At 42.9% G+C, this 27,088-nt stretch overlaps 1 protein-coding gene across 13 annotated transcripts in view; it reads right to left on the bottom strand.

Annotated features, from left to right (window-relative positions):
- The window catches only part of sptbn4b (spectrin, beta, non-erythrocytic 4b), a 192,180-nt gene that overhangs the window by 27,241 nt on the left and 137,851 nt on the right, over positions 1-27,088 (bottom strand). For 9 of the 13 annotated variants that reach the window (XM_088426945.1, XM_088426940.1, XM_088426943.1 and 6 more), the window contains 6 exons: positions 19,105-19,243; positions 18,270-18,354; positions 13,752-13,948; positions 12,697-12,867; positions 9,552-9,878; positions 3,222-3,727 (listed from right to left, as the gene is read on the bottom strand). In XM_088426945.1, the coding sequence (XP_088283071.1) occupies positions 3,222-3,727; positions 9,552-9,878; positions 12,697-12,867; positions 13,752-13,948; positions 18,270-18,354; positions 19,105-19,243 (1,425 nt within the window). Of the gene's footprint in view, positions 1-3,221; positions 3,728-9,551; positions 9,879-12,696; positions 12,868-13,004; positions 13,669-13,751; positions 13,949-18,269; positions 18,355-19,104; positions 19,244-27,088 lie in introns of those variants that run through there. The other 4 variants (XM_088426941.1, XM_088426942.1, XM_088426947.1 and 1 more) reach the window with 3 other exon arrangements.

The following is a 27,088-nucleotide window of genomic DNA, read 5'->3' as shown; positions in this document are numbered from 1 at the left end:
GGCTGCACGGGCTATTTTTCGGAGCATTTAAACATCAATAAACCCGCTTCAGCAATTAAAATGTATCATTATACGTGATACTGCCAAAACCTAAAATAACCTAAAATGATTGACAATAATTTAGAATTATTTGTCCACAACTTTTCATGAAGTCTACCAAGTGTCATATCAACGCGGCATGTTGGTGATGGGTGTGAGAACCTGGATCCAAAATTCAGATAGGCAGGATATCAGATGAGCTCAAAATAAATATCTATTACTCGCAGAAGCTGGACAAAACAGGAAAAAAGCCGGATCAAAAGTAATAACAGAAATAAAAACCAAAACCAAACTCAAGGGAGGGGAACTGTTAGAATAACTGTATCCAATATTCTTGCAACATGTATATTAGAACTGGAGACATGGATATTTTCTGTTGGAACTGTTGGTGAAGTGCATGTGAGGAGACGACACGTCTCCAAGGGCAGAACAGCATGGACTCTCACCTGTACCCCCTACAAAGCTTGGGGGTTGGTTTTTGTGTTCCAGACAAAGAAGATCACAGCATTTAAGTACACCTACACTATCACAAACTGATTGTTTGCATTGTTTCCAAGACCTCTCCCTCAAATCCTTTAGGGCAGCAATGGCTTTTGTACCTAGGGCCATCCCAAATGAGTAAATAGGGAGCGGAAAGGATCTGTAACCAGACCGGAAGGAGATCTGAGAAGGTCAGGTTCCTGTCCGCTCTCCTTGCAAAAAAGAAAACCCTGTTATCTTCCTCCCGTTTGTTGTTCATTAAATGTTCTAGGTTAAACATTTCTACGTTAAACATAGACCTTAGACAACTAAATAACTAAACTGGCACTTTAGAGGACAAAAATTACGCAGACACGAAACAGCTGGACAGAATGAGAGGTGGCGTGGAGGAGACCCTAGTGCTGGAACACGCTCATGACAGGTGACACAAATTACACCAACAACAGACGCCAGTGAAAAACAAACTCAAAAGCCAAATAACTAAAACTCCACAAAATAAACCCACAAAAGGAAAACCTCAGACAGAACGTGACACCAAAAGCAGGCAAGATGACAAAGTTTGTACGCTAAATTACAAATCGCACTTTAATGTGAGAACACCATTTTAATTTTTTACCACTAATTGTAAATGAACGAAATAAAATGACACCAACATTCAAAAAATTAAAGAAAAATCAAATGCTTTACTTACCCAAACAGTTGTCCAGCACTTATTTCAATACAAAATTCATTCTTCTTTCTTTCCTCAGAAAGACTTCAATGACTTGTTTTAGAGTTTCTGCGTTTCATTTCCAAAAATAAATCCTTTTGTATTAACATGAATGCTAATGCTGGAAGTCCCATCGGTCAATTTCAGTTTTGCTCTTCTTCAGCCATGGTGGGTTAAAAAAAACGAAACAAAAAAAGAGTATACAGTGATCCCCCCTACTTCGCGGTTAATGGGGGATGTCAACCCCCCCGCAAAGTCTGAAACCCGCGAAGTAGGGTATCAGTTCCTAGATTTCTATGTACGCCCCAATATAGCCGCAGTAACAATAAACAATCCTTTTTTTTGTATTTTATTTCCTTTCTCCTATTATTTAACATTACATTATCCTTATTAACAATATTGTTTATTTATTAAATAACTAATATTACTTAGTTTGTTGAGTATTTGTTCTCAGGACTGGTTATCTGCACCAAGACTCCGGTGAAAGAGTACGCAAGTCATCATGTTGAACTTCACATTTATTTTGGCTCATGTATGGTGTATCATGTAGTATCTTAAAATCAGTCAACTAACATATAAACACTTAATCTATGAATTTACTGTATTTTTGGCCGACATTATCAGGTTAGCAACAACTAACAACAACTAACAACAACTACTAACTATAAAGTGCAACCTCTACACAAACGAACACATAAACAGAATAAACACACATCGCTTACTAAACATAGGCAGTAGCGTGCGTTATCAACATAAATGATAATAAATTATAAATATGACCTTACGTTGTCATTTACTACGTCAACGTAACGAGCCGAATGACGCACAGAGAACGTAAAACAGGTAACGGAAATGCAACGTGACCCGACAAATTAAAAGCATGCATTTCAAAATAAGATAAAACATCACGAACTCTAACGCTTGAAGACTTCTTAACATAGTTATTAACTAATATTACTTCGTTATTTGATTAATACAATACTGTATAAAGTACTTTTTTGCCTTTTTCAATTTTTGTACATTTTTGCAAATTTTTTTAAATGATTTTTTATTTTGAAATATTTTTTATTTTTCCTGGAAAAAAATGCGAAGTACTGAGACCGCGAAGTAGGTGGGATCACTGTATTTTCTTCTAAATGTTCGCAAGTCTAGCTTCTAGGTATGCTCAATTGTTGCTCAACCATGAGCTAACCATTAGCTCATGGTTGATCAACATGCTTTTTTCTTCTTTCTTTTGTTTCGTTTTTTTTTTAAAAATAACTTTAACTCACTACTTACAACATCAAACATAGTGGCTCAGGTGGTAAGATGAAACTTACATTTTCTTTATGTTTTTTTTTAAATGTCTTCCAACTGCAACATTCCTGACAGACTGAACATGCCTGCATATTTAATCCCAACATTATATTTATAGAAAATGGATGGATAGATGGATATTACCAGCAGAATACTGCAGAGTTAAATAGCAGGTCAAACTAGAAATCAAAATTTCGATAGCATTCTGTCTCCTGTTGTTTAATTGATAGATTATATTTGTGAACATTGCACACACTGCAAATAAGCAATATATACAATCATAAATTTATAAATACAATCCTATATACTGTATACCTTATATCAAATTTACAAGTCACAAACTTTTATACAAGTTCCTATTCAATTTGGATCTTTTCTTTAAAAATATTTGTAATAATATATTTTAAAACTCTTTTTGAGCACAGCCATTGATTGACATCTTTTGAGTTCTATTTCATAATTGTTCATAATTGTTCATAAACTGACTCCATGAACACACATTAGCTTGACCGGTGGGAAAAACCAGCAAAAAAGGCACACTGGACTATAAGCCGCAGGGCTCAAATAATGAGGAAAAAGTCACGGCATATAGTCAGAAAAATTTGGTAGTTGTAGTCCTGTCACTGGCACACAACCTAAGTATTTTACATGACGAAATTTCTCGTCCATGAAACTGAGTTAATAGTAGATATCTCACCCTCTTCCTGAGCGTCTGTCAGAATGTTCCTTCCCGGTGTCATGCTCACTGGATTCCTGCCTCTCCACCCGGTGAAGGTCTTGCTCCATTTTCCGATCCTCATGGCTTCCATGTCTTTCCTGTTCGCTGGATGTTTGTCTCTCTAGATTCTGCCACTCTCGCCGCTCGGCGTGTTCCCGCCACAACTCCTGAGGAAGCTCGTTTTTGCGGGCTTGGATCAGTTGCTCTCCAGACAGCTGATGCTCCAGCCAGGCAGTCTGAGGCAGGACCTGTGGCTCAGCATTAGTCGTGAGGAGGCCGGGCCCTTCATGGAGCCAGTCCCGGTTAGGCTCCTGGAGGACCACATCGGCCAGCACGGCCACCTCGGCTTTCTCCGTCATCACCTCCCTGCCTTTCACCCAGGACTTATCCAGCCGGCTGGCAATTATAAGCGGTGTGACCGCTTCATCCAAATGTTTGATTTTGGGTTGACGGAGGTACTGTGATGGCTTGGAATCCATCTCAAGCTGGAGAAAGGTTACAAGAATATTGTTTATGTTGAATAAAATGGAAGATAAACAATATAAATGAAACATTTTGAAACAAGCATTTTTGGTCTACAAAATTATAAGAGCTACCCATCCATCAGTTCATCTAAAAAAGTGCATAAAGAAAAGAGAAAAAAGGGTCACGTTCTGTCAGGGTTTTTTTGGTTGTGGGTTTATTTTGAGGAGTTTTAGTTTATTTCACTTTTGAATTCATGTTGAGGTTATCCTCGCATCGCTTTTGGTGTAAATTGTTCCACTTGTCATCCGTGTGTTCCAGCCACTGTGTCCCCTCCAATCAATTTGCCCCACCTAATTTTCCATCCAGCTGTTTCGTGTCTACCTAATTATTGCCCTGTGTATTTAAGTCCCAGTTTGGTTTCAGTTTGCTGTTGGGTCATTGTCAAACGTCATTGTTTTTGCCGTCTGATGTCGTCCCTTATTGCCGGCCCAAAAATCAATTGTCTCTGTGTCGCTGTTTCCCTGTGAGTTTTGGTTTCGGTTTCAAGTTCTGTTGTTACTTTTAGATCCTATGTCCTATGTTGCCCAGCTCCTGCATGTAAATAAATCATCCTTTTGAGCATACCTCCTCCTTGTTTCCCTGCCTTTTGGGATCCATCTTTCCCAGACCCCTCACCAACATGTCTCGCAGTTTAGACTTAAAGATTCTACTGTACCTATAGTACATTGTGTAACAATTTTTAAATCCATCCACTACTGCTGGATGCATGAAATAAATACTGCTGTATAGAATCGACACATTGGGCAAACTGTATTGATACAGTGATGACACTGTGTAACTTTGTTGATCAATGGGATGCCTGATGGAGACAGAAATGTCAAGCTATTGGCCCTGCTTATTATCAACCCTTGTTTAAGAATAGCACTTTGAATCTGGATAAGTATACGCCCAAAGTGGCTCAGCAAAAAGCTTTGGGGTGTTATTATCACAAGCATTCCCTGCAATATAATTTAGAGCGTTTCTCAGAAGCTGTTAGCCATGGATATTGTTTCTAGTAGCTAGTAGGAAAATGACGGACAAAACCTTTTCCCCGACTGGGACAGACTAACTAGCATGGGATACAATAACCAGGTTTTCTTGAGGATGGTGTGCCTAGTATATCTGCAACCAGATTCACCTATTTCCCCTTCTGCCATTGTGGTTATAAAAAAATAAAATAAAAATGTGTTGTAACAAACAATTCTCAGATAAATTTACAAGATTTTGTTGCAAAATGACAGTCGGACTCCAAGGAGAGCATATCAATCAAAGCCACAATGCACCAATCAAAGGACACAAACATGTTGATTTGTACATAGGCCTAGCTAGATTGCCCTGAGTTTGTCATCTTGCTAGATGAATTGGTCAAAGTGCAATAAAACTGAACAGGCTATAATAATAATGCTGACATTTATATAGCGCCTTTCACGAAAACCAAGGCGCTTTACAAAGCACAGCACTATCACACAGTAAGACCAGTGGTGGTAAACTATGTTGCGTAGCCACGGCTGCCCTGGGGGACACTGACAGAGGTGAGGCTGCCATACCGCGCCATACGGCCCCTCCAACCAACCACTGGAGGCAAGGTAGGTGAAGTGTCTTGCTCAAGGAAACAACAGCATGACTCTGACAAAGCAGGTATCGAACAGCCGACCCTTCGATTACTGGACGACACTCCTCTACTGCCTGAGCCATGGCCACCCCACGGCTATGTCAATGACCTTAGAACTGGCAGTGTCTTCTTGTTTTTTTTCTGAAGGCTCCAGCAAATTCATGGGACCTGACAAAGCTAGCTAGCTGAAACATGGAATTAGAAAAAAAAGGTTTATTCAACTTTTTAAAAAGAAAAACACTGCAAAAAAGTTAATATAATATGAAACCATAATTTGATCGTTTTTCTTTTTAACCACACGCATTTTCAAACAACATAAAAATCTTAAAACAACCCAGCAAAGCCATTCTCAAAATGAATTCCAACTAACATTTGTCACTTGTCACACTCTGCCAGTTCATTCACATCACATCATTCAATCAGCCTAATCACCACGAGATGCAACCAATTATCTCTCCCGACATACAAGCCTGCTTGTTCCCGCTTGCTGTTGCCAGATTGTCCTCGATGTAGAGCTCTCCTAGTCTGGCCAGATTCTGTCCCTGCCTGCCTGACCACGAGTCTGCTTGCCACTTAATTGGATTTTCTACCCTGGCTAAACTCCATCTCTCTATCCTTTGTCTCCTAAGCCTTCATGTGTAAGCCAGCCTGTTGCCCACCTGCCTCTTATCCTTGCTTTCAAAAAACCAGTTGCTCACCACTCATGCCTGTCTCTGCATACCCTTGGGTCCAACTACTGATTGTGTTAAAACATACGGTATTCTTAAAACAAAAAGGCAAAATAACGAAAGACTCGGCAACAAAAAAAAACACTAAACTACGCTGATAACGTATTGGTAAAATTTAATAATTTTGGGGGTTAAATTTTTTTCAATCCAGTTGGTAGCTGTGTGTCCGGGCAATCCTTTGCTTATAAAACAACTGATCTTGAATGGTACTGGTTTCAACCAATTTAAAATGGTCAATGAGCCAAATGGTAGATTTATTTCCCAAATAGCAAAGAAGTCTGGCCTGGATCTGACCTAAAGATGGCACAGTTGGCATTCATCCAGCACCAGGATAAGCCATGTAGACAGGACATGGGCCAGAAGTGGAGTGTAAGTGGTGGACTTAGTCCGTTGCCCTCTGGTCTTTGCTCGAGTGGTGCTGATTAGATGAGTAACAGTTGCTTCAAAATGAAGATGGGAAGGCACTTTAACTGTGCCAATCAGGCTGAACATGCTGGACAGAGATGGCTGTTGGACCTGAAGGGGCGAGCAACCGAGGGGCATACGCCCTGCTGATCTTCAGCCTGATGGCAATGTGTAAAGGGCCTGAGTAGGCAAGTGGCAGAGGCTGGAGCTTCTGTCACAAAAGCGTGAGTTCCTCTGGCCAGCAACAGCATTTTTGTTTCACCCCTTCCAGTGGTTGCCTGCTGTGCCCCTTTGCCTTGTTTCTTTCTAGGCAACCCTGCTGTGTGGCCCCCTGACCTGTTGGCAACGGACACTTAGGTGCCAGATGGACCATCAATTGCATGTTTTAGTTGCTGTGTGTTTTAGTTTGAATTTTTAATCTTTTAAGATACATTTGCATGCGTTTTATGGTTGACTTTTAGTATTTAAGGTTGGACATTGGTCACCAACCAATAAACTGTTTAAATGTAGTTCTGTGTGTTTGTTCGGGCACTGCTCGTCCTCCCGATTATTAAAAGGACCAAAAGGGTGGTGGTGAGGCAAAGTTCGGTAGAATGGCTGTCACCCCGCCCACCTTGTGACAGAGGCACTGGCTTGACTGGCGCTCAAGATGCGGGCCAGTTGTTGAGTGACGTATCTGTCCCAGAAGTCAATTTACAACTCTGAGCTATATGTGTACAGCCCAGACTTGTCCCGCCCAGAATGATTTTGGCGTAGAGCGCATGTGCATGATCCGGTGCGTTTCCCTCAAACTCGAGTCAATTTTATAACTTCAGCTGCAGGAAGCGTCACGCGTATCCTCAGCTTTTAAACATCAATAAACCCACATCAGCATCATTACAACTTCTCATTATACATGACACTGTCAAAACTTTAAAAAGTTAATTAGATTAAAATAAATTTGTGATTATATGAAGTCCAAATTACAAATAACAGTTTAATATAAGAAAAACATCACTTTATTTCTTTACTATTGGTTCAAAATGAACGAAATAAAATAACACAAACATATTAAAAATGAAACAATAAATAAAGAAAAGACTTGCACTTGCCAAAACAAACGGTGGTCACAATCAATGAGTCTTTTCAATATCTCTCGATTTTTCTTCACTTTTTCATCATGGAGATCTCTTTTTCTTCGCAATGAGATGTACAATGTATCCACTCGGGTGTTCCAAAAGTTTTTTTAAGCGCATTGAGGAGCTCTCTTTACCTTCAAATTGAGATGTACAATACTGTGTATGCACTCAGGTGTCCCCATCAGTTTTTACAAGCACTGTAAGAGCGTGTGTCCAGCCGTGCTTTGATGTCTCGTTGTTTCCTTGGTTAAACAACTGAAGTTTGCAAATCCAGTGTAGCTCCAAACACCAAATCAATCCTTTGCAAACAAAAGGCATTCCCAGCAAAACTATTTGCCAGGGTTAGCTCATGCCCCTGGTAGCCCAGTCAGAAATATGGCCAAGTTGGGACAGGTTAGCTAATAGCACCACTACGCCTCAAAAGCAATCAGGCAAAGTCAACACCGTGTAGCTTGCTTGTTGAGCATTGCACCGACTTCCTGCAGTGAGCATCCGCTCAACGTGAATAATTTTATAAATAAATAAACATATATATATATACATGAAATGAATATATAAAATGAATTTGAAATGAAATTAACTTTCACTATAGCTATTATAATTATTATAGTTTATTACAGTTATGATAATGATGTCAGGTTATGTTAGGCCAGCAGAGAAGGTCTTGCTGGCCCTGGCGGTTCACCACCATTATAGAAAGAATTCAAAACCCTGGATTATTGGGAGACGCAACCCAAACGATCCAAATCACATGGTGGCTTGTGAGCAGCTCCGGGGAAAGCAAAAGCTGCCTGCCAGGTGGGACCAATTTGAGCACATTTCGATATGATCTGTGGCAGCTCTTGCATGATTTGACGTGCGGCGAATTTAGTAAAAGGGGATTAATGGATTCAAGGTCCTCTGGTAATTTGGAAGAGCCAGCAGACTGCCTATCCTAAAGTCTTCCAGCTAGCAAGAGAGATCATGTATATGCTAGCATCGTCACTGCCTTGTGAGCATGTTGTCCATGACAGGAGAAATCGCAACAGACTTAATTTGAAAAAAATGGAAAAACTCATTTTTTTAATAAAAATGTGTAAAGACAAATAATTGAAGCATCGTCATTCACATCATTTTCACTTAGATTTTCATGTTGATACCTGTCACATTATTTAAATATATTAAATATTGATACATGTTTACATTTAATATGGAATAATATGTTGTGAATGCAAGACTTGAATGATTATACACTAGGTCAATGAAAGAGTGTGAGTTGAGTTTGTCAAGTGGGATGCCTGCAGGGATTTTAACGTCCAGCAGATGTCAATATTTGCTAAAACAATATCAACACAGTCTCATTGTGCCAAACTGGCTCCATAACGCCTCATCAAGCCATCACTAGATGAAACTACTCCGGGAAGATGGTAGACATGAACAGCACAACAGTAAGACAATAACCCGACAATTAACAAACAAAACGGGCTTAAATACAAGAAGATTAATTAGGAAAACAAGCAACAACTGGATGAGAAGAAGAGGCAGGGGAAGTTGATTGGATGAAACACGGAGTGGCATGCGGACAATAGGTGGAACAAATCATAAGCCACCTAACCCAAACCAAGGAAAACAGCATGAACCTAACCAAAAGTAAACAGAAACTCCACAAAAGAGAGACCCAAAAACTCCCAACATCAACACAAAACATCTAACCCCAACAAACATGACAAGTTTTGGGTATACTTATACAATTTTAATAGATAATAATCTTATTGATAATTGATTGATAATTGATAAAGTGGGGGGGCACAAAAAGTTTTTCTTTTATTGGAGGGTTTCACAAAATATAGGTGAGAAGCACTGGGTTAATGTAACCAAAGGCAGCTTAACCAACTAGATTATTTATAGTATTTTTTAAAATTTATTTTTTGTCGCCAATCCTTTTTTCAGAGTGTATACTGACCTTGGGCTGAAGGTTACTCGCTTTCCTGCTACTTTCTCTTGCCTGACTGGATGAGACCATCATAGTGGTCGTGTCCACAGATAAGATGGACGAATGGGCGGGATTTAGTGCTCCCGAGAGTGGCATCATCATCTTGGTGGGCGAGGGGGATGGCATGGCGCCTGCCCCGTTCTGCTCATAGATGGTCTGCCTTATGACGGGGGGGAGAGGCAGGTGTGGAAGGCTAGGAGCGGGAGCCGGTGACATGTCTTGGGGGTCCAGAAAGACTTTACGGCCCAGCAAAGGTGTCGCTGGTTGTTTGCTTTGCTCCGCTTTAAGCTTCTCTACCTGTGAAAAACACAAACACCTCAACATCTACAACAACACCAGAGCCCCCTAATGCTTTGAACTCAAATCCATACTTGAAAGTCTATTTTAAAGCCAGAATATCAAATCTGGATTTTGTCTTCAAACCCTGTCCCTTGTTTGAAACTTGAAAGCACAATTTGAAACCCTAATCGTGCCTTAAAACCCAATTCCAAAGACCTAACCCAGGCTTGGAACCCAGTGCTAATTAGACACTTTGAAACCAAATCCATGTTTTAAGCGCTAACTTGATATTATTATTTGGAAGAGTTTCTATTCACCAGCATGAACATACAGACATCAAAGATAACACGTTAGGAACAGGAAGTTATTTTCTTCTAAGGCAGACTTCAGAGTTAAGAGACGCAAACGGTAACCCCTTTTCCTCATGAATGAAACAAGCAGCGCCACATCCACTCACCAAGCCAAAGTAAAAACAAGAAATGCACTTCTTTTAAGATGGAATGGCTGTCAGAGTATATGCAAATATAGGAACAAGTGGTGAAAGTGGGTGAGATTTTTTTTTTCTTTTTCACAACTTGTGGCTCATTTATTGCCATTGTGACAAGTGCAATATACATTACACTGTCATGTCTGAAAACTTATTACTCAAGATATAAGAAAAATAATAATAATAATAATAAACTTGTTGAAAATGAACAAAAATAGTTTATAAGTTCATAAAATAAAAGGCAAATAAAACATTATAGTAAAGAAACCATGTGCTCTAATCTGCTATTAATCTCAACTGCCCCATGTGTGATGCAAGGACCAGTATCATGCACCCCTCTCCCTGCCTTAAAGGGTCAGTAACATAAATGTCCATTGGGCAGTGAGACAAAACAACCAACAAACAAATAACTTTTTATCTCTTGGCCATTACAGTCCAAAAACTGAAATTTAAATTAACTGTTTTCGGGATCAAAACCAATAATAATTCCAAATCCTATGAATTGACTCCGACAAAAATGTCAATCATAGATGTATCGTTCTCCTGTATTTGTACTGGACAACGCTTTTCACCTCAGCTATCCCCTCAGAAATGATGGGATAAGTACCCAAAAGCACATTACCTGTCCACACATATGTCATGTGTGGTTGGGGTTTGTTGTTTTCTTTGGATTTTGTTCATGTTCCTAAGTTCTAGTTTCAAGTTTTGTTTCCCCCTACATCTCCTTTTGCTGTCAGTGTCTCATTAGTTTGATCTTGTCCACCTGCCTGTTTACCTGCCCTCCTTCTCATCCAATCAGCTTCCCCTGCCTTTCGTCTCTCCCCCAGCTGTGTCGTGTCTTCTCGTTAAGTGTGTAGTCTATTTAAGTTCCCAGTTTGCATTCGCTTCTTGTCGGGTCATTGTTTATTTTCCGCGCTGCCCGGTCCTTGTCGTACGTCTTCCCCCCACTGTCTTGCCTCGTGTTCCCTTGTATCCATCCTTCCCGTGCTGCTTCCCGTTCCTTGTTGCCCCAGTAAGTTGAGTTTAGCGTTTTTTTGGTTGTACTTTGTATTTTTTGGTCCTTTGCAACCCTGCTTTCGTTTGTTATTAAATATCCTCTTTTGAGCCTCATCCCAGTCTGTCCTGGATCCTTTTGGTTCCACCTTTCCCACGTCCCACACTGCCTCAAGCCGCCATGCCCAAACGTGACAACATATGTTTAAAAATTGTTGGTTGTGCTGTTCACATTAATTGTTGGGAGTTCCAAGCTGCCTTGTGTCATCAAAGTACGAGCCACAAATGAGCCCACTGGCTGGCTCAGTCCAGGGCCACAGCTCATTAACGAGAAAATATGAGTTATGCGATATAGCTCACCTTAGGAGCGACATCAGATATGCACACGGTGACTCAGGGTATGGATGTCTGAAGTTGCTCACCTTGGTTCAAAGCCTGCTCAGGAAGTTTGTGTGAATGCTCAGACACATTGAAAATTAGAGGGAACGTTGCCCATAGTCCTTTACTAAGTGCTCCATCGGAAACTTCCTTATTGCCCAGTCCTCTGGTCAGCTCAGCCTGTCGATAAACAGCTTCTCTTTGAACTCCCACAATACTGTTTATCTTCACACAAAATCTTGTTAGCTACGATACGGGCCCATATTCTCTTCTTTTAGGGCAGACCACAGAGGTAGAATGAAACAGTAATGAAACAGTGCCATCTAGTATACAAAATATTGAAAACAATGTAATTACAACAAACTTTTTAAGTCTTACTAATCCTAACCATGCATTGTAATTCAAATATGAAATCCTGTTTTTAGTTTCAAGCCCTAACCTCCGTTTGACAATTTAAACCGTAGTTTGCAAAGCTGTTTTGAAATACTCATTATTAAACTCAAACCTGCCATTACACCTTCATTTAAAACTTAGGTTAGAAACCTTAATTTGAAAACCTAGCCCTTTTAATGACTGAAGCATGACATAATTGACAGAAAATTATGCTACTTTGAAATTGGTACCTTTATTTGTTCTTTTGAAAAAAAAAATCCTTCATTTGACTTTTGAGTTGTATAATATTTGATAAATCTGTTTGCAATGCTTAAACTTCTTAATTTCAGAACAAGGTAAAACAATATCGCCATATCAAACTTATGACATCACATTTTCATTTATGAAAAAAAAAATCCCACCAAAACAACTGCTAGCGGCTTTGAATATATCATTAAAAGAACAGGTCATTAAATTACAAGAGCAACATTTCTGTATTTTTCTTTTTTGTTTATTATTTTGTGTGCGACAAGCAGTGGTGTAATGAAGGGTATACGGTGTTATATGGCATATACCCACTTTATTTAGAGGAAGCATTGCGTATACCTCTCCCGATGCACACCTTTCAGTAATATCCAACTGCCTCTTTTCCCTCACGAATGGCTCGACACCATTCGAAGAAGATTGATCTGTCAGCCACATAAGTCGAGTCTTGACGCACAGATGTGCATTTTTATATCTCGAGTGAGACATCAGTTCACTGTTATCATCAAGTGCCTGTTGCAGCCAACAATAGCTCGTGTTAGCTGATATTGCTACAACATTATTTTCAATAAAAGAAGCAGGCAGATTAAACGACGTCCGAGTTCATCCTTGATCACACACAGGGATATGATGACGATATGACGATAAAGTCAAGAGGATCATCTATGTTAAAGTTATAATCTCTCCAGCTGGTTCAATTAAGAATGCATTGGTTTAGAACACATGGAAAGGTATTCCATTTGATTCATTTATTGCTGTCTTGACATATAAACACAATCCTTAACTTGGTAAAACACAAATGCTGCTCATCTTCAGGTATTTATGGTAAAATGAACTTGAACTGCTCCAACCTCCCCCTAATTAAGTTGTGATAGTTTTATAATTGTCACAAAGTGTGCATGTCACCGTTTGTAAAACTATGTCTCCATTTGAAGCGCACGTCACCAGTTGTTTACAAGCATGTCACTGTTTGTAAAACTGTAAAAAGTGTCACCATTTGCAGTGCACATGTCACCATTTGCATTACAAAGTGTCATTATGGATTTGATGTCAGTTAACCTTGACATTTAATGTCATTTAGAAATGCATGTCACAATTAGTCACAAAGCCCTTTATCTTGTCTAGCATATAAATTGAAGCAAATACCCCCCAATCCACAATAAAAATCTCAAGTGTTGACCAGTCCGTCATGATAAAATACAAAAGTTCCGGACCCCTGGTCTACAGAATGTGTGCTCCATGATTGGCTGGCAACCAGTTCAGAGTGTACCCGCCTACTAAAGTCAGCTGGGACAGGTCCTTGCATGCCTGTGGCTGTCGTAAGAGATTCGGAGAATGGATTGCAAAAGTATAAATTCTTTGAAATGCATGTACAGTGTTCAGAAGTAAAGTAGTACCGTGGTGAGCCGCCTGAGCGAGCTGAATCGTTCCTCCCAGGTGACAGCGGCTTTGCGGAAGGCTTCATGTCTGCGTATGAGCTGCTCCACCTCGTCCACACTGCCTCCCAGCTCCTTGCAGCTGACCAGAGGTTCTTGTGCTGCCAGCCACGCCTCTGCCACTATTGCCTCCTGAGCAAACTGGTGAACCTCTAGCACTGCACAGCCAACATTTGAGACTACTTTAAATACACAGTTGAATTTAAACTGAGCAACAAACAACAAAGTATGTGTCATGACTGGCATTTTTGCCCTCATTTGATATCCTGTTTATCCAGTTTAGTTTAACATATGACGACACTCTTTGTTTTCACTAGAAGTAGTAAGACAATTCAGTGCACTATTAAGATGAGTTGTTGTGATCCTGTTTGTAGATTTGTTTCCCCTTTTTTGCTGTCCTCTTTGCGGTCATCATTAATTTAGTTCAGGGGTCCGCAAACTGCTTCAGAGCCGGATCTGGCTCGTTCATCCTTCGTTCTCCGTTTTTTGGGAAAATGAAGAATGCAAGGTTACGATCGACTACATGGACGGTGTAACAAGTGACACATTTGGATTGCAGTCAATGATGTCTTGATGTCTGCGTGATTGGGTGATGGGATGACATCTATAGGACGTGTTTGGTGCGACGGGACACAAAAAGTGACGCGAGACAGCCAATCTGTTTTGGGAAGGTAAAAACAGGAAATGAAAATGTAGCACTGCCTTCCAGATTGTTGGAGAGGCCCTAAAAACTTGCAGCTACACACACAGCCTAATTCAACAAACAATCACACACACAGCCTAGTTGAACGAACGAGCCCCCTTTTATTGTTGCAAGACTGGCTTATAAAGTTTTTGGTTACATACCGACGAGACTTCGTCAAATGGCGAAATCTAATCATATTAGGACAGTGCTCTGCTGGTTATCTAACCTTACGTAATCATAGTGGTTAGACTGACCACGTCAGCACTCCAGTTCACTCATAGTTCCAAAAACCATTCTTCATCAAGATCAGCACACATTTTCAGAGTAAGATAAAGCACTTGAAGAATTCTTAACACAAAGTAAATGTCATCTTAATGCCCCTCTGTGTGAGCAAGGATGGACTCAAACATTGGGTCAGTCTGATAGTTTTTTTCTTGAAACCAAGACGGTAACAACCCATGTTAACACGGTCACCTCTAAGAACTAAATGATGGAGAACGTAAACATCAAATACAGTGTGGCCTTCCAAATTAAAAAAAAAATAAATAAAAAAATAAGATAATAAGTTAAGTATGTTCAGACCAAAAGTCTCAATAATGTCTCAATAATGTATTGAAGAAATTATAGAATTCACATTGTACTATTAATTAATACACAGTCTACCATAACCTACCATTACTCGATGGTAGTTATTTAAAATCAGTCATCTTTCAAAATATTAGTCTTCACTTGCATTTATGCATTTATACTATCAATTAAACGGTTGATATATATATTCTAGAAAAGTGCATTTATACTAAGAATAAAAGGTTTATATAATGTAGAAAAATGGCTATTTACTCAAAAGGATTGTAAAATCATATATTTTAGAGCTGTAATTTCAATACAGTGATATTTTTGCTCAAGGTTATCGTATGATAATGTCCGATTGTGATAGCGTCACATACCTACTCACAAACAATAAAAATATATGTTACAATTGTGACTGATAATTCGCCCAATATGCTCAGAAATGAACAAACTGACAGAAGTTTCTTGCTTTGCACACACCATTTAGCTGCTAACTTGAAAAAGTTTATTTTCATCTCTCGTTTACAAGAAATAGTAATATTTTTAATTTGGGCAAGTTTTTCACATTATATTTTGGTACCACAATTTCCCTGGAAATGACAATGTATCCTTTCTGTACCTTTTTAAAATTTTTGTTTAGTCTTTTTTTTATGTAACATATATAATTTATATCTAGCTTCAAAGAGGTTTACCATATGTTATTTTTAGGGGGAAAAAGGCATGTTCCTAACATATCAAAACTTGGTAAATGTTAAAAAAAAAAAAAACTCTTTTTTTACTCTGTCTTACAAAGCAGACTGAAGTGATATGATGATTCTTTGCAAATCTATATATTGAAGCAGAAATAATTTTTGATTGTATCAATTTTGAATCGGAGACCCCAAAATCAGAATCGAATCGAGAGACCGTCAAAGATTCCCACTCCTAGTTTTTGGAAATCAAAATATTAATTTTTGTCACTCAAACTATTCAGCAAAACTTGACCAATAACTAACATTTTTTACAACTTAGTCCACCATGTTTGTTTTGATCTCACACCTTGTGTTTTCTCGTTCTTACCCATCTCATTGTCATGAGTTTTTGTCTGCAAGATCTGGTTAAAGAAATGAGCCAAAACAAAACGCTTCGGAATATCAAGAAACGGAACATTGTTGACATCGAAGCTGTGCGGACTTGTGTACAAAAATGGACAATTATATCAAATCTATGAAGAAAATGATGACAGAGGCCACATATAAGTTCATTCTTTTATTTTATTACATTTTACTGTGACATTTGTTGATATCTGTTGTTGGTTTCTGCTCACACCTTGTAAATACAGTTTGAACGTTAAATTTTGTCTTTTTTACTGCACGATTTTTGGAACCCCAAACACTTTTGTTGGGGCCCATAATTTTTTATTATTGCAAATCCGAGGGACCTACCGCTTTTCAGAGGTATAATAAGTACTGCAGTATGTAACTTTTACAGGACATACAGTACGTTCACCTTGCCATGCTTGCAGAACAAGAAAATGCCTACATGTACGCAAATTTGCTCAATCGTATTGTACGAAAAGGAATAAGCTTAAAGTAAAAAGCAATGTTTAGATCTACCTATTAAGAGTGTTTTTGCTTTTAACATATGAAAGAGGTCACTTGACAAAAGCTTTTCTTTCTCATGTGCCAACAAGAAGTGACTACAAGCGACCTACTGTACAAGCAACAATCTCATCTCTAGTCTTTAATTGCATGTTCATTGGTGACATGAAGTCTGCTTCAGTCAGATGTGGGCCAGCTGTGTGATCCGCGTGTTCCGTGATCTAACACCAGTTTGCTTCAACAACGAGAAGCAGAAAGGGGTCGAAGTTGCAGACGGACACGTTTGCCGATGCCAGACTTCAGCTGTCTTTTCTGCGGTTACCAACATGATTTTTACAACAAAAAGCAATGAAAAGAATTTGCGGACTGAGCACCAAATGTAATAGATTTCTCATCCCGGAACGTAAAATGTGCTTCAGTGGTGTCCGTGAGTATATTTTTCAAGCTCTGCGTCACAAACGCGCTCGTGGGTGTTCAGTAGGCGACTCGCCTTTTCTCTTAGTTGAAGCAAATTGGACTCCTTCAATATGCAGTAGAGTTTGTTCCAGAGGACCTATACACATATTTCTCTCATTTCAAAACATTCAACTGGGCACAATGATCACATAATGTTATGGCGGCTGCTGATACCGAAACAACCCACATTCGTGTTCAACCAACTAATCAGCGTTATACTACGTGCACAACGAACGCGACAACGCATGTCGTTTACGCTCTTCTCGAGACGTTTTGTCACGGGGTCAAGATGATCACGTTTGTGAGTCACTTTTTGCCACGCGAGGGTAGGGGAGTTGAGTGAGCTTGCTGCGCACTTTACAGCGGATGCGGAAAGAAGAGCAATGCTGAGAACTTTCACTTTTCTGGGATGTAGCAGAGCCAATATTTTCTCCGACAGCACCTGAATTCTTTTTTACCCTGTGTTTCCCTCCCTTTGCGGCAATACTCTGCCAAAAAAAAAAAATAAAAATTAAACGTTGCGATCAAGTGGCCGATACCATGCTAAATACTGACCTGTCAGTGCTGCACTATCGTTATCTTGGCACAGTAACTACGGTTCAACAGCTCTAAAAAAAGGAAGCAAACGCTACACATACCAGTTGTCCCAAGTCCTTCCTTCCGCCATTCTACAAGCCAGGTGAGTGCTCTTGCTTGGCTCCGTTTTTGTATTGAAAGCTGGATGTTGGATGTTGGATAACTCCCGGTGACCACAAAGCGGCCGCTATGGTTCATTCCTGCCCCTTGTGTGAGACGTTGAACCTTCCCGAAGTTGATTGGCTGTCACAATGCGACATGCGACAGAAGTTAACATTTTTTAACTTCACGCGACAGGCGAAATTACGGACTGTGCAGCTTTGCATGGTGTCTTGCGTTGCTCTATACACGTCCATCGCGTCGTCGTTCAGGGTAGAGGCTAAGCAGAACCTTCCCTACCCAGAACGTTTTTTTGGTGTGAAGGGAAATGGGAACTCAAACTACCAGAGTACAGCGGAAGAGTTCCTGCGGTGTTAAAGGGGCTGTTCTGTACGTACAAGTTGATTGTGGAACTTAGACTTGATTATAAAATAAATCGGCTTGCAATACATACTGTAATAGTGTGTCTTTGTGCATGCATATGTGTGTGTGTGTGTTTGTACATGTGTTTACATTGCTGCAGGGCCTCCCAATGTTTGTCCCACTTCACAGACACCTCATTTTGCTTCGCGACCACCTTGTCCAGTTTCTCTTTTATCTGCATTCAAAGATCATTAGTGTTATCATCAAAATCATCAGCAGTCATTCTCATGTGTGTGTCATGTTGAGTTCATGCTCAGCATGGAAGCAGGTTGTACTCACCATGGACAAGGTACTGTCACTCGTTGTTGTTATGCTATGAGCAGCTATGTCATATATCACAATGCTGTTATGATATGTCCTACTGTGCAATGTTACTAATTACTAATTTGCTTCCATCAATTAATTTTTGGCCTCCCAAAATATCACTTTTTTTTTGCATGTTTATAATATCTAAAACTGGTCATGTATTTTAATATATATACATTACGTGTGTTATGGTGTGGTCTATTAAGTGGCATCAGCAACTCTGGTGGGTCATCTGCCACACAGGTGACTTAACTAATATCTGCTTGATGCCCTTACAAATGTTTACATTTTTCATGTGTGTCTTTGGAGGCCCTGTCTATTACATTATGTCAAAGTATGATGGTGACTATGGCTCTCATTTAGTATCAATTAATTTACGCCGTAGCATAATTCAACCTTGGGTGTCAATTTTTGACTCAACATAAGGCAAAAAAAAATGTTAGTGTATCTTACAGAAGAGTGTAACTCAATGTATTACAGTATTTTGTAAACATTTTGGGCCATTTTTGTTTGGTGGTATGCCCTGATTTTTTGGGTAATCAGAAATATGAACTTTCATCTATAAAGGTTGGGAAAAAATGTTGCAGTTCATTTAGTAGAGTGAGCATTGCACAGTGACCTGGTGGGCTGCAGGGTTCCGCGCCGCCAGCAGCATCTTTCCAATGTCGATACATTCCATCACACCCTCTCTGTGAGCGTCCATCTCACTCCTCAGACTTTGATGATGGTTCATCAGAACCTTCACAGATGACACATCCCTGAACAACCACAAACACATCACCATCACAATACAACACTCATTTCAAATCCCCAATTCCATTATTTGAAACCCTCATTTTTGACCCGAACTCCTGAGTGACACCCTAATTGGAGACCCGTACTCGAGTTGAAACTCAAACGAAGTACTTGTTTGAAATACTAAACCAGGCAAATTGTCAAATCCAAACCTTTCTACGAGGTTAGAAAGCCTAAGCCTGACTTAAACCACTTTAAAAGATATTTTAAATTTTCCCAGTGTATTTATATGCATATACACTACTCTTTTTATTGGGCCTGGCATGAATTGAATTAAACCTTTCTGATAAATTTCTGGTTGGTTAAGCAGCTGAGGGCCTGGTTAATTAATTTCTGCTGTATTGGTGTTAATGGAATTAACAACAGGTGCAGTTCAGTGGCAACAATTAGAAAACCCTCAAAACAGGACTGGTTTAACATGCGGAGGTCATTTCAAGTTTCTCCCTCTTGATCTTTTTTGGCTGGTTTTCCACTCGTGCTGATTTTGGTTCGCGTAATTAGCTCTACTGGCAGTATGAGGCAATTCCTTAACCCTACAGAAGTTGCACATGTTGTCCAACTACTCCGGGATGGGACATCCACACAAGCTGCAGCAACAAGGTTTAATGTGTCTCCCAGCACAATCTCCAGAACATGGAAGAGATTTCAGGAGACTGGTGGTTATTCTCAAAGAGCTGGACAGGGCCGTAAAAGGTCCTCAATCCCTTAGCAGGACCGATACCTGCTCCTTTGTGCAAGGCGGAACAGGCTGAGAACTGCTCGTGCTCTACAGAATGACCTCCAGAGGGCCACTGGTGTGAATGTCTCTACCCAAACAATCAGGAACAGAGTTCATTAAGGTGGCCTGAGGGCCCGATGTCCTGTAGTGGCCCTGTGCTCCCTACCCAGCACCATGGCGCTCGACTGGCATTTGCTCAAGAACACCAGAATTGGCAAGTCCGCCACTGGCGCCCTGTACTTTTCACAGATGAGAGCAGGTTTGCCTTGAGCACCTGTGATAGACGTGAAAGAGTCTGAAGAAAACAAAGAGAACATTATGTAACATTATGTTGCCTGCAACGCCGTTCAACATGACAGGTTTGGTGGTGGGTCAGTGATGGTCTGTGGAGGCATATCCATGGAGGGACGCACAGACCTCTACTGCTTAGGAAATGGTGCTCTGACTGCCATAAGGTATCTAGATGAAATCCTTGAACCCATTTTCAGACCCTACGCTGGTGCAGTAGGTCCTGGTTTCCTCCTAATGCACGACAACCCCGAGCCTCACGTGGCGAGAGTATGCAGGCAGTATCTGGAGGTTGAAGGAATTGAAACAATTGAATGGCCTTCATGTTACCCTGACTTAAACTCAATAGAACATCTCTGGGACATTATGTTTCGACCCATTAGGCACTGCCAGGTTGCTCCTCAGACTGTACAACAGCTCAGGGATGCCCTCACACAGATCTGGGAGGAAATGCCACAACACACCATCCGTCGTCTCATTAGGAGCATGCCGCGACATTGTAAATCATGCATACAAGCTCGTGGGGGCCACACAAGCTACAGAAAAGCATTTTGAGTTGCAGAAATTAAGTTTTGGAAAAAATGGACAAGCCTGCCATATCTTCATTTCACTCTACACAATTGAACTCTCTGTAGGCGAAAAACTCTTATTTCCATTAAAAGACTTGGCATCCTTTTGTTCCTAAGTCACTGCTCTGTCATTATTTGAATATTGTCATGAATAACCGCGTGTGGACAGGGGACACCAATCAAGTGGAGTGCTTTAAGTCCGTTTATTTAACAAAAGGCGCACGTCAAGCGTGGAACAAAAAAAAAGCTAAAAGATAAAGTACAATTGAAATCACAAAGTACAAAAGAAATCGAGACAAACGTGTTTGAAGCTAGAGTCCAAAAAGGGGGGCGCGAGGCAATCCAGGGAGCGGGGCTACAGGAGAGCAACTGCAACAAAGTAGAACGAAAAACACATGAGCGAAAAAACATCTAGGGGGCCAAAGAACAAACCAAAATGTGCACGAGGCTGGAGGACACAAAACAGGAATGCTGGGACTTCACAGGGCTGCTATTGAGCTTGGCGAAGGTATAACCCGGCAGTGCTCTCCTGTGGTCGCTGGCCTTAAAAAGCCCTTGATGGGCAATGAGCCACAGGTGTGTGGCCGACAGCCCCGCTCCCTCGTTGCCGCAGCAGCTCTGCCTAAAATCAAAAACAAACGAGTGAGCTGGGACATGACATTAACCCCCCCGCCAACGGACGCCCCCTGGCGGACCCCTCGATGAGACGCATGAAAGGCACTCACCAAACTATAGTCCACGACCCATGTGTGTTCCTCTGGGCCATACCCCTCCCATTCTATCAGGTATTGAACCCCCCTGCGCAGCCGGTAGGAGTCCAAGATGGACCTTACGGTGTAGACCGGACTGCCATCGACCAGGCGAGGAGGAGGTGGCGGCACGCTGGGAGGGCAGTTCCGGGCGGAAGTGCGGGTAAGTGCCACCCTGGTGTCTTGCCACACCTTGTGCGCCTGCTGTAGGTGGCCTTGTATGGATGGCACGGTGACCTCCCTTTCCTGTGACGGGAAAACGGGCGGCTGGTAGCCAAAAACTACAAAGAACGGAAACTTGCCCATGGCGGCTGAAGGACTGGCGTTGTGGGCGGACTCTACCCAAGGGAGGTGGGTAGACCAGGAGGACAGGTGTTGGTGGCGCACGCATTACAGGGTGGCTTCCAGGGCTTGATTTGCTCGTTTGGCTTGGCTGTTGGTCTGGGGATGGTAGCCCAAGGACAGGCTAACTGAGGCCCCTATGGCACGCTCGAATGCCTTCCACAGTCGGGAGACGAATTGGGGTCCCCAATCTGGGACGATGTCTGTTGGAATACCATGTAGTCGGAACACATGCTGAATTTGAAGCTGGACCGTTTCCAGCGCCGAGGGTAACCCCGGAAGGGGCACGAAGTGGACCACCTTGGAGAAGTGGTCCACAATCAAAGTCAAAGTAAAAGTCAAGTTTATTGTCAACTTCTTCACATGCGCTTATCATACAAAGGAATCAAAATTGCGTTTCTCACTATCTTCTGCATTTTACATGTACAATAACAAAGTGCAGGTGCGCAAGACGAGACAAACCTAAAAGCTAGATACTTATCTATAGTAATGTAAAGTGCAGTATGTTTGATCTACTTTGCCTAGTGTTGCTAAACTAACAACTAAAACTAAAAATTAAATACGAAAAACCAGGTATGGCAAGAGTACCCCAAGACAAGACATAGGTAGCAGCATATGACAGGACAATCCAACAGTACGAGACAAAGCAGGAAAACTCTGGCTGTGGTTGTCCCAGTTGTGTGCATTTGAGGTAGTTGTTATAGTTCTAAGTGTAATCGCTAGTGCAATAGAAGTATAATTATAAATAAACATGGCAGCAGCAAGTCTGTGCAAATTTTGCAAGTGCATGAGTAAAGTTTGAGTTTAGGTGGGGGGCCAGCTAGGTGTTTCTTCTGGCTGGGGCTGAATGTGAGAGAGAGGAGTGGAGAGAGAGAGAGTTCAGCAGTTTCACGAGTGGGAGGGGGGGAGAGTTCAGCAGTCTCACGGCCTGGTGGATAAAGCTGTTCCTGAGTCGGGTGGTGCGGGAGCGGAGGCTCCTGTACCTCTTTCCGGAGGGCAGGAGGCTGAACAGACTGTGTGCAGGGTGGCTTGTATCGGTGACAATTGTGACGGCTTTGTGGCCGAGGTGGGTGGTGTACAGGTCTTGCAGGCAGGGGAGCGGAGTACCAATAATCCTTTCAGCTGTCCTCACGATGCGTTGTAGAGCCTTCCTGTTGTAGTCGGTGCAGCTCCCGCCCCACACGGTGATGCAGCTGGTGAGGATGCTTTCGATGGTTCCTCTGTAGAATGTGATCATGATGGGTGGCGCGGCACTTTCCCGCTTCAGTTTGCGCAGGAAGTAGAGACGCCGCTGTGCTTTCTTGGCCAGAGATGCAGTGTTGGTGATCCAGGAGAGGTCACCCTCTCCACTGCAGCACCATCGATGGTCAGTGAGGGGTGTTGGGTGCGGCCTCTCTGGAAGCTGACGACCATCTCTTTGGTCTTGCTGATGTTTAGCAGGAGGTTGTTGTCTTTACACCATCCGGTCAGAAGCTCCACTTCTTTCCTGTAGTGGGTCTCGTCGCCGTTGGAGATGAGACCCACCAGTGTTGTGTCGTCAGCAAACTTCACGAGGTGGTTGGAGCTGTGGGTTGCTGAGCAGTCGTGTGTTAGTAGGGTGAAGAGGAGGGGGCTGAGCACACAGCCTTGTGGGGCCCCCGTGCTCAGGGTGATCCTGCCTGAGATGTTGTTGCCAACTCGCACCACCTGAGGCCTCTGGCTGAGGAAATCCAGCAGCCAGTTGCAGAGTGAGGTGCTGAGGCCCAGTTTGTCCAGTTTGCAGGTGAGTTGTTGGGGTATTATGGTGTTGAACGCTGAGCTGAAGTCTATGAACAGCATTCTCACATATGAGTCTTTCTTGTCCAGGTGGGTGAGTGCCGGGTGGAGGGCAGAGCAGATTGCGTCATCTGTGGATCGCTTTGCCCTGTAGGCGAACTGATGCGGGTCCAGGCTGGGGGGCAGGATGGATTTTGTGTGACAGGACTAGTCGTTCAAAGCACTTCATGATGATGGGTGTCAGTGCCACCGGACGATAATCGTTGAAGCAGGATGGGGAGGATTTCTTTGGCACAGGTATGATGGTGGCAGCTTTGAAGCCTGATGGCACAATGGCTTGCCTCAGAGAGGTGTTAAAGATGTCTGTAAAAACATCTTTCAGCTCCTCTGCACAGTCTTTCAGCACCCTGCCAGGGATGTTGTCTGGACCTGCTGCTTTCCGGGTGTTGATGGCGGAGAGTGTCCTCCTCACACTGGCAGCAGACAGGCACAGAGGCTGGTCGTGCGGAGGTGGTGGTGTTTTCTGTGGGCAGGTGGTGTTCTGTTCCTCAAAGCGTGCAAAGAAACTGTTTAGGTTGTTGAGCAGAGTGATGTCGCTCTCACAGCTTTGTGGTGCAGGTTTGTAGTCTGTGATAGCCTGAATGCCCTGCCATAGGCTGTGTGCATTCTTGCTGTCCTTGAAGTGAGAAGGTATCTTGTTTGTGTATTCTTGTTTGGCTTTCCTGATGCCACGGGACAGGTTGGCTCTCGCTGTTCTCAGGGCTGATTTCTCCCCAGCTTTGAAGGCCTTGTCTCTGGCCCTCAACAGCCTGTGGACATCTCCTGTTAGCCATGGCTTCTGGTTGGCCCGTGTGGTGATCCTCTTGATGTGGGTCACGTCGTCCATGCATTTGGTGATGTAGGAGGTCACCGTGTCTGTGTACTCCTCAATATCTGTGATGCCGTTGTAGGTGGCTGCTTCCTTAAAAATGTCCCAGTCTGTTGACTCAAAGCAGTCCTGTAGGGCTGAGGTCGCCTCCTGTGGCCACACCCTTACTTCCTTTAATGCAGGTTTGATGGCTTTCACTCTTGGTCTGTATGCAGGCATTAGCATAATAGTGAGGTGGTCAGAGGCGCCGATGTGGGGGAGGGGGGTGGCTTTGTACACTCCTTTGTGCTGAGTGTAAACACAGTACAAAATGTTATGTCCTCTTGTCGCAAAGTGGATTTGTTGATGAAACATCGGGAGAACAGTTTTGAGATCAGCATGGTTGAAATCCCCCGCGAGGATGATGAAGCTGTCTGGTTGTGCTGTTTGTTGTTCACTGATAGTCTGGTACAGTTCGTTCAGCGCCACACTTCTGTTGCTGTTGTTAGTTGGGGGGATATAGGTAGCGACCAGCAGTATTGAACTTATCTCCCTTGGCAAGTAGAAGGGGCGACACTTCACGATCATGAATTCCGCCAGAGGTGAGCAGTGTTTGTTTACTACAGTGGCATCCCGGCACCACGCATCGCGGATGTAAACACACACGCCGCCACCGTGCGACTTCCCCCCCTCCGCGAGAGCCCTGTCAGATCTTTAGCATGTTAGCTGCTCTAGATGTATAGCGGAGTCCGGAATGTTACTATTTAGCCAGGTTTCCGTGAAAACTAATACACAACAGTCACTCACTTTTCGGTTTGCTGATCTCAGAAGTCGGATATTGTCCATTTTGTTGTCCAGTGAACGAACGTTTGCCAAAAGAATAGATGGTATGGCCGGGCGAGTTGGGTTAGCCTCTAGCCTAGCTCGAATACCTCCGCGCTTGCCCCGCTTCCTCGTCCTGGCGCACCGCTTCCGGCGCCTCCGTTCCGGGGGAGGGGTAGCAGGCGAGTCCGGTGAATTAGCAGGCCGGCGTAGCAGTCCCAATTCCCATAGCGAGTTCTCCACTTCCGTGTTTAAAAGTTGGCAAATGTTGCTTCTCCGGATTTGTAAGAAGACCTGTCGACTACACGTATTTTGGCGTAAACTGACCGGAAAAACTTTCAGACAAACACTTGTTTGACGAACAAAACAACCCATTGTTGGAAGAGCGAGTGGCCGCTGCGTCTACACGCGCCGCCATCTTGTGACGTAAGATCAGGATGGCTGTTTTCCCGCGGGAAGCAGGGAGACCGGTAATGAAATCAAAGGCGATTTGTGACCACGGCCTCGTTGGGATTGGAAGTGGTCGAAGCAGTCCTGCTGGCGGATGATGGTTCTTCCCTTGGGCGCATGAAGTGCAGGCCGAGACATAGTCCACTACATCCCGCCACCAACCTAGCCACCAGGACCTTTGACTGAGCAGGTATATAGTGTGACTGGCCCCTTGATGGCATGCCTTGAGCTGTGACCCCATACCAACACCGCCGAACGCAGCTCGGGGGCCACAAACAGCTTGTTGGCGGGGCAGCTGACGTGACCCCGCCCCCCTGCCCATTGGACTTGCTCTTCCAGGTCCCAACAAAGACCTCCAAGTACTCGGTCGCCAGGGATTATTGTTTCTGGGAGGGCGTCTGGGGAGTCTGCCTCGTATACTCGGAAAAGGATGTCAGCCTTGCCATTCTTGGATCCGGGCCTGAAAGTGATCAGGTAGTTGAATCGAGTGAGGAAGATGGCCGACCTGGCTTGTGTGGGGTTCAAACGTCGGGTGGTGCGCAGGTAGGAGAGGTTTTTGTGGTCGGAGAAGATGGTGAATGGGTGCTGCGTGCCCTCCAATCAGAGCCTCCACTCCTCCAACGCCAGAGTTCGCGGTTGCCTACATCGTAGTTGCACTCTGTGGGACTAAAACTGCAAGAGCAGAAGGAACAGGGGTGTAGCTTTACGTCCAGAGGAGACATTTGCAACAAAACCGCGCCCACTCCTCTGTCCGACGCGTCAACTTCAACCGTGAACAGGTGGTTTAAGTCTAAGTTTATGTCATCCGGTTCCAGAGAGGAGCAGGGGACCCTGCCGTAATCGACGGCCCAAAGGCAATGCGTGTGGCAAAACGGGCTCCAGCCGGTAAGGGCTGGCTTGGTCCAATTAATTCCTGGATTGTGTACTGCCAGCGATGGAAGTCCGAGCACCACGGGCACATGGCTAGCCGGATTAACGAACAGTCATATTTGCTCGCAGTGATTCCCCAATACCGTAAGCATAAACTGGCCCAGTTTGGTGAGTCACCACTGCTAGGGGTCGCCCATCCAGGTCGTCAACCCGTTTGGGAATACTAAGTTTGAACAATGGGCACCCAAGGGCATTAGCTACAGTCACATCAATAAAGTTGTCGTGAGCCGGCTGGTCTTGAACGCCGGCCACGAACCCATTATTCTGGGGGTACTCACAGCCATCCAGGGCTTTAGGCGGGTGTGCCGGCTGTCATCCCGGCGGGTGGTCTGGTTGCT

Source organism: Hippichthys cyanospilos, chromosome 11 (genome assembly GCF_059441005.1).
Source record: "Hippichthys cyanospilos isolate Australia breed blue-spotted pipefish chromosome 11, RoL_Hcya_1.0, whole genome shotgun sequence".
Classification (NCBI taxonomy): domain Eukaryota; kingdom Metazoa; phylum Chordata; class Actinopteri; order Syngnathiformes; family Syngnathidae; genus Hippichthys; species Hippichthys cyanospilos.
This window is presented reverse-complemented; position numbering and strand designations above follow the sequence as displayed.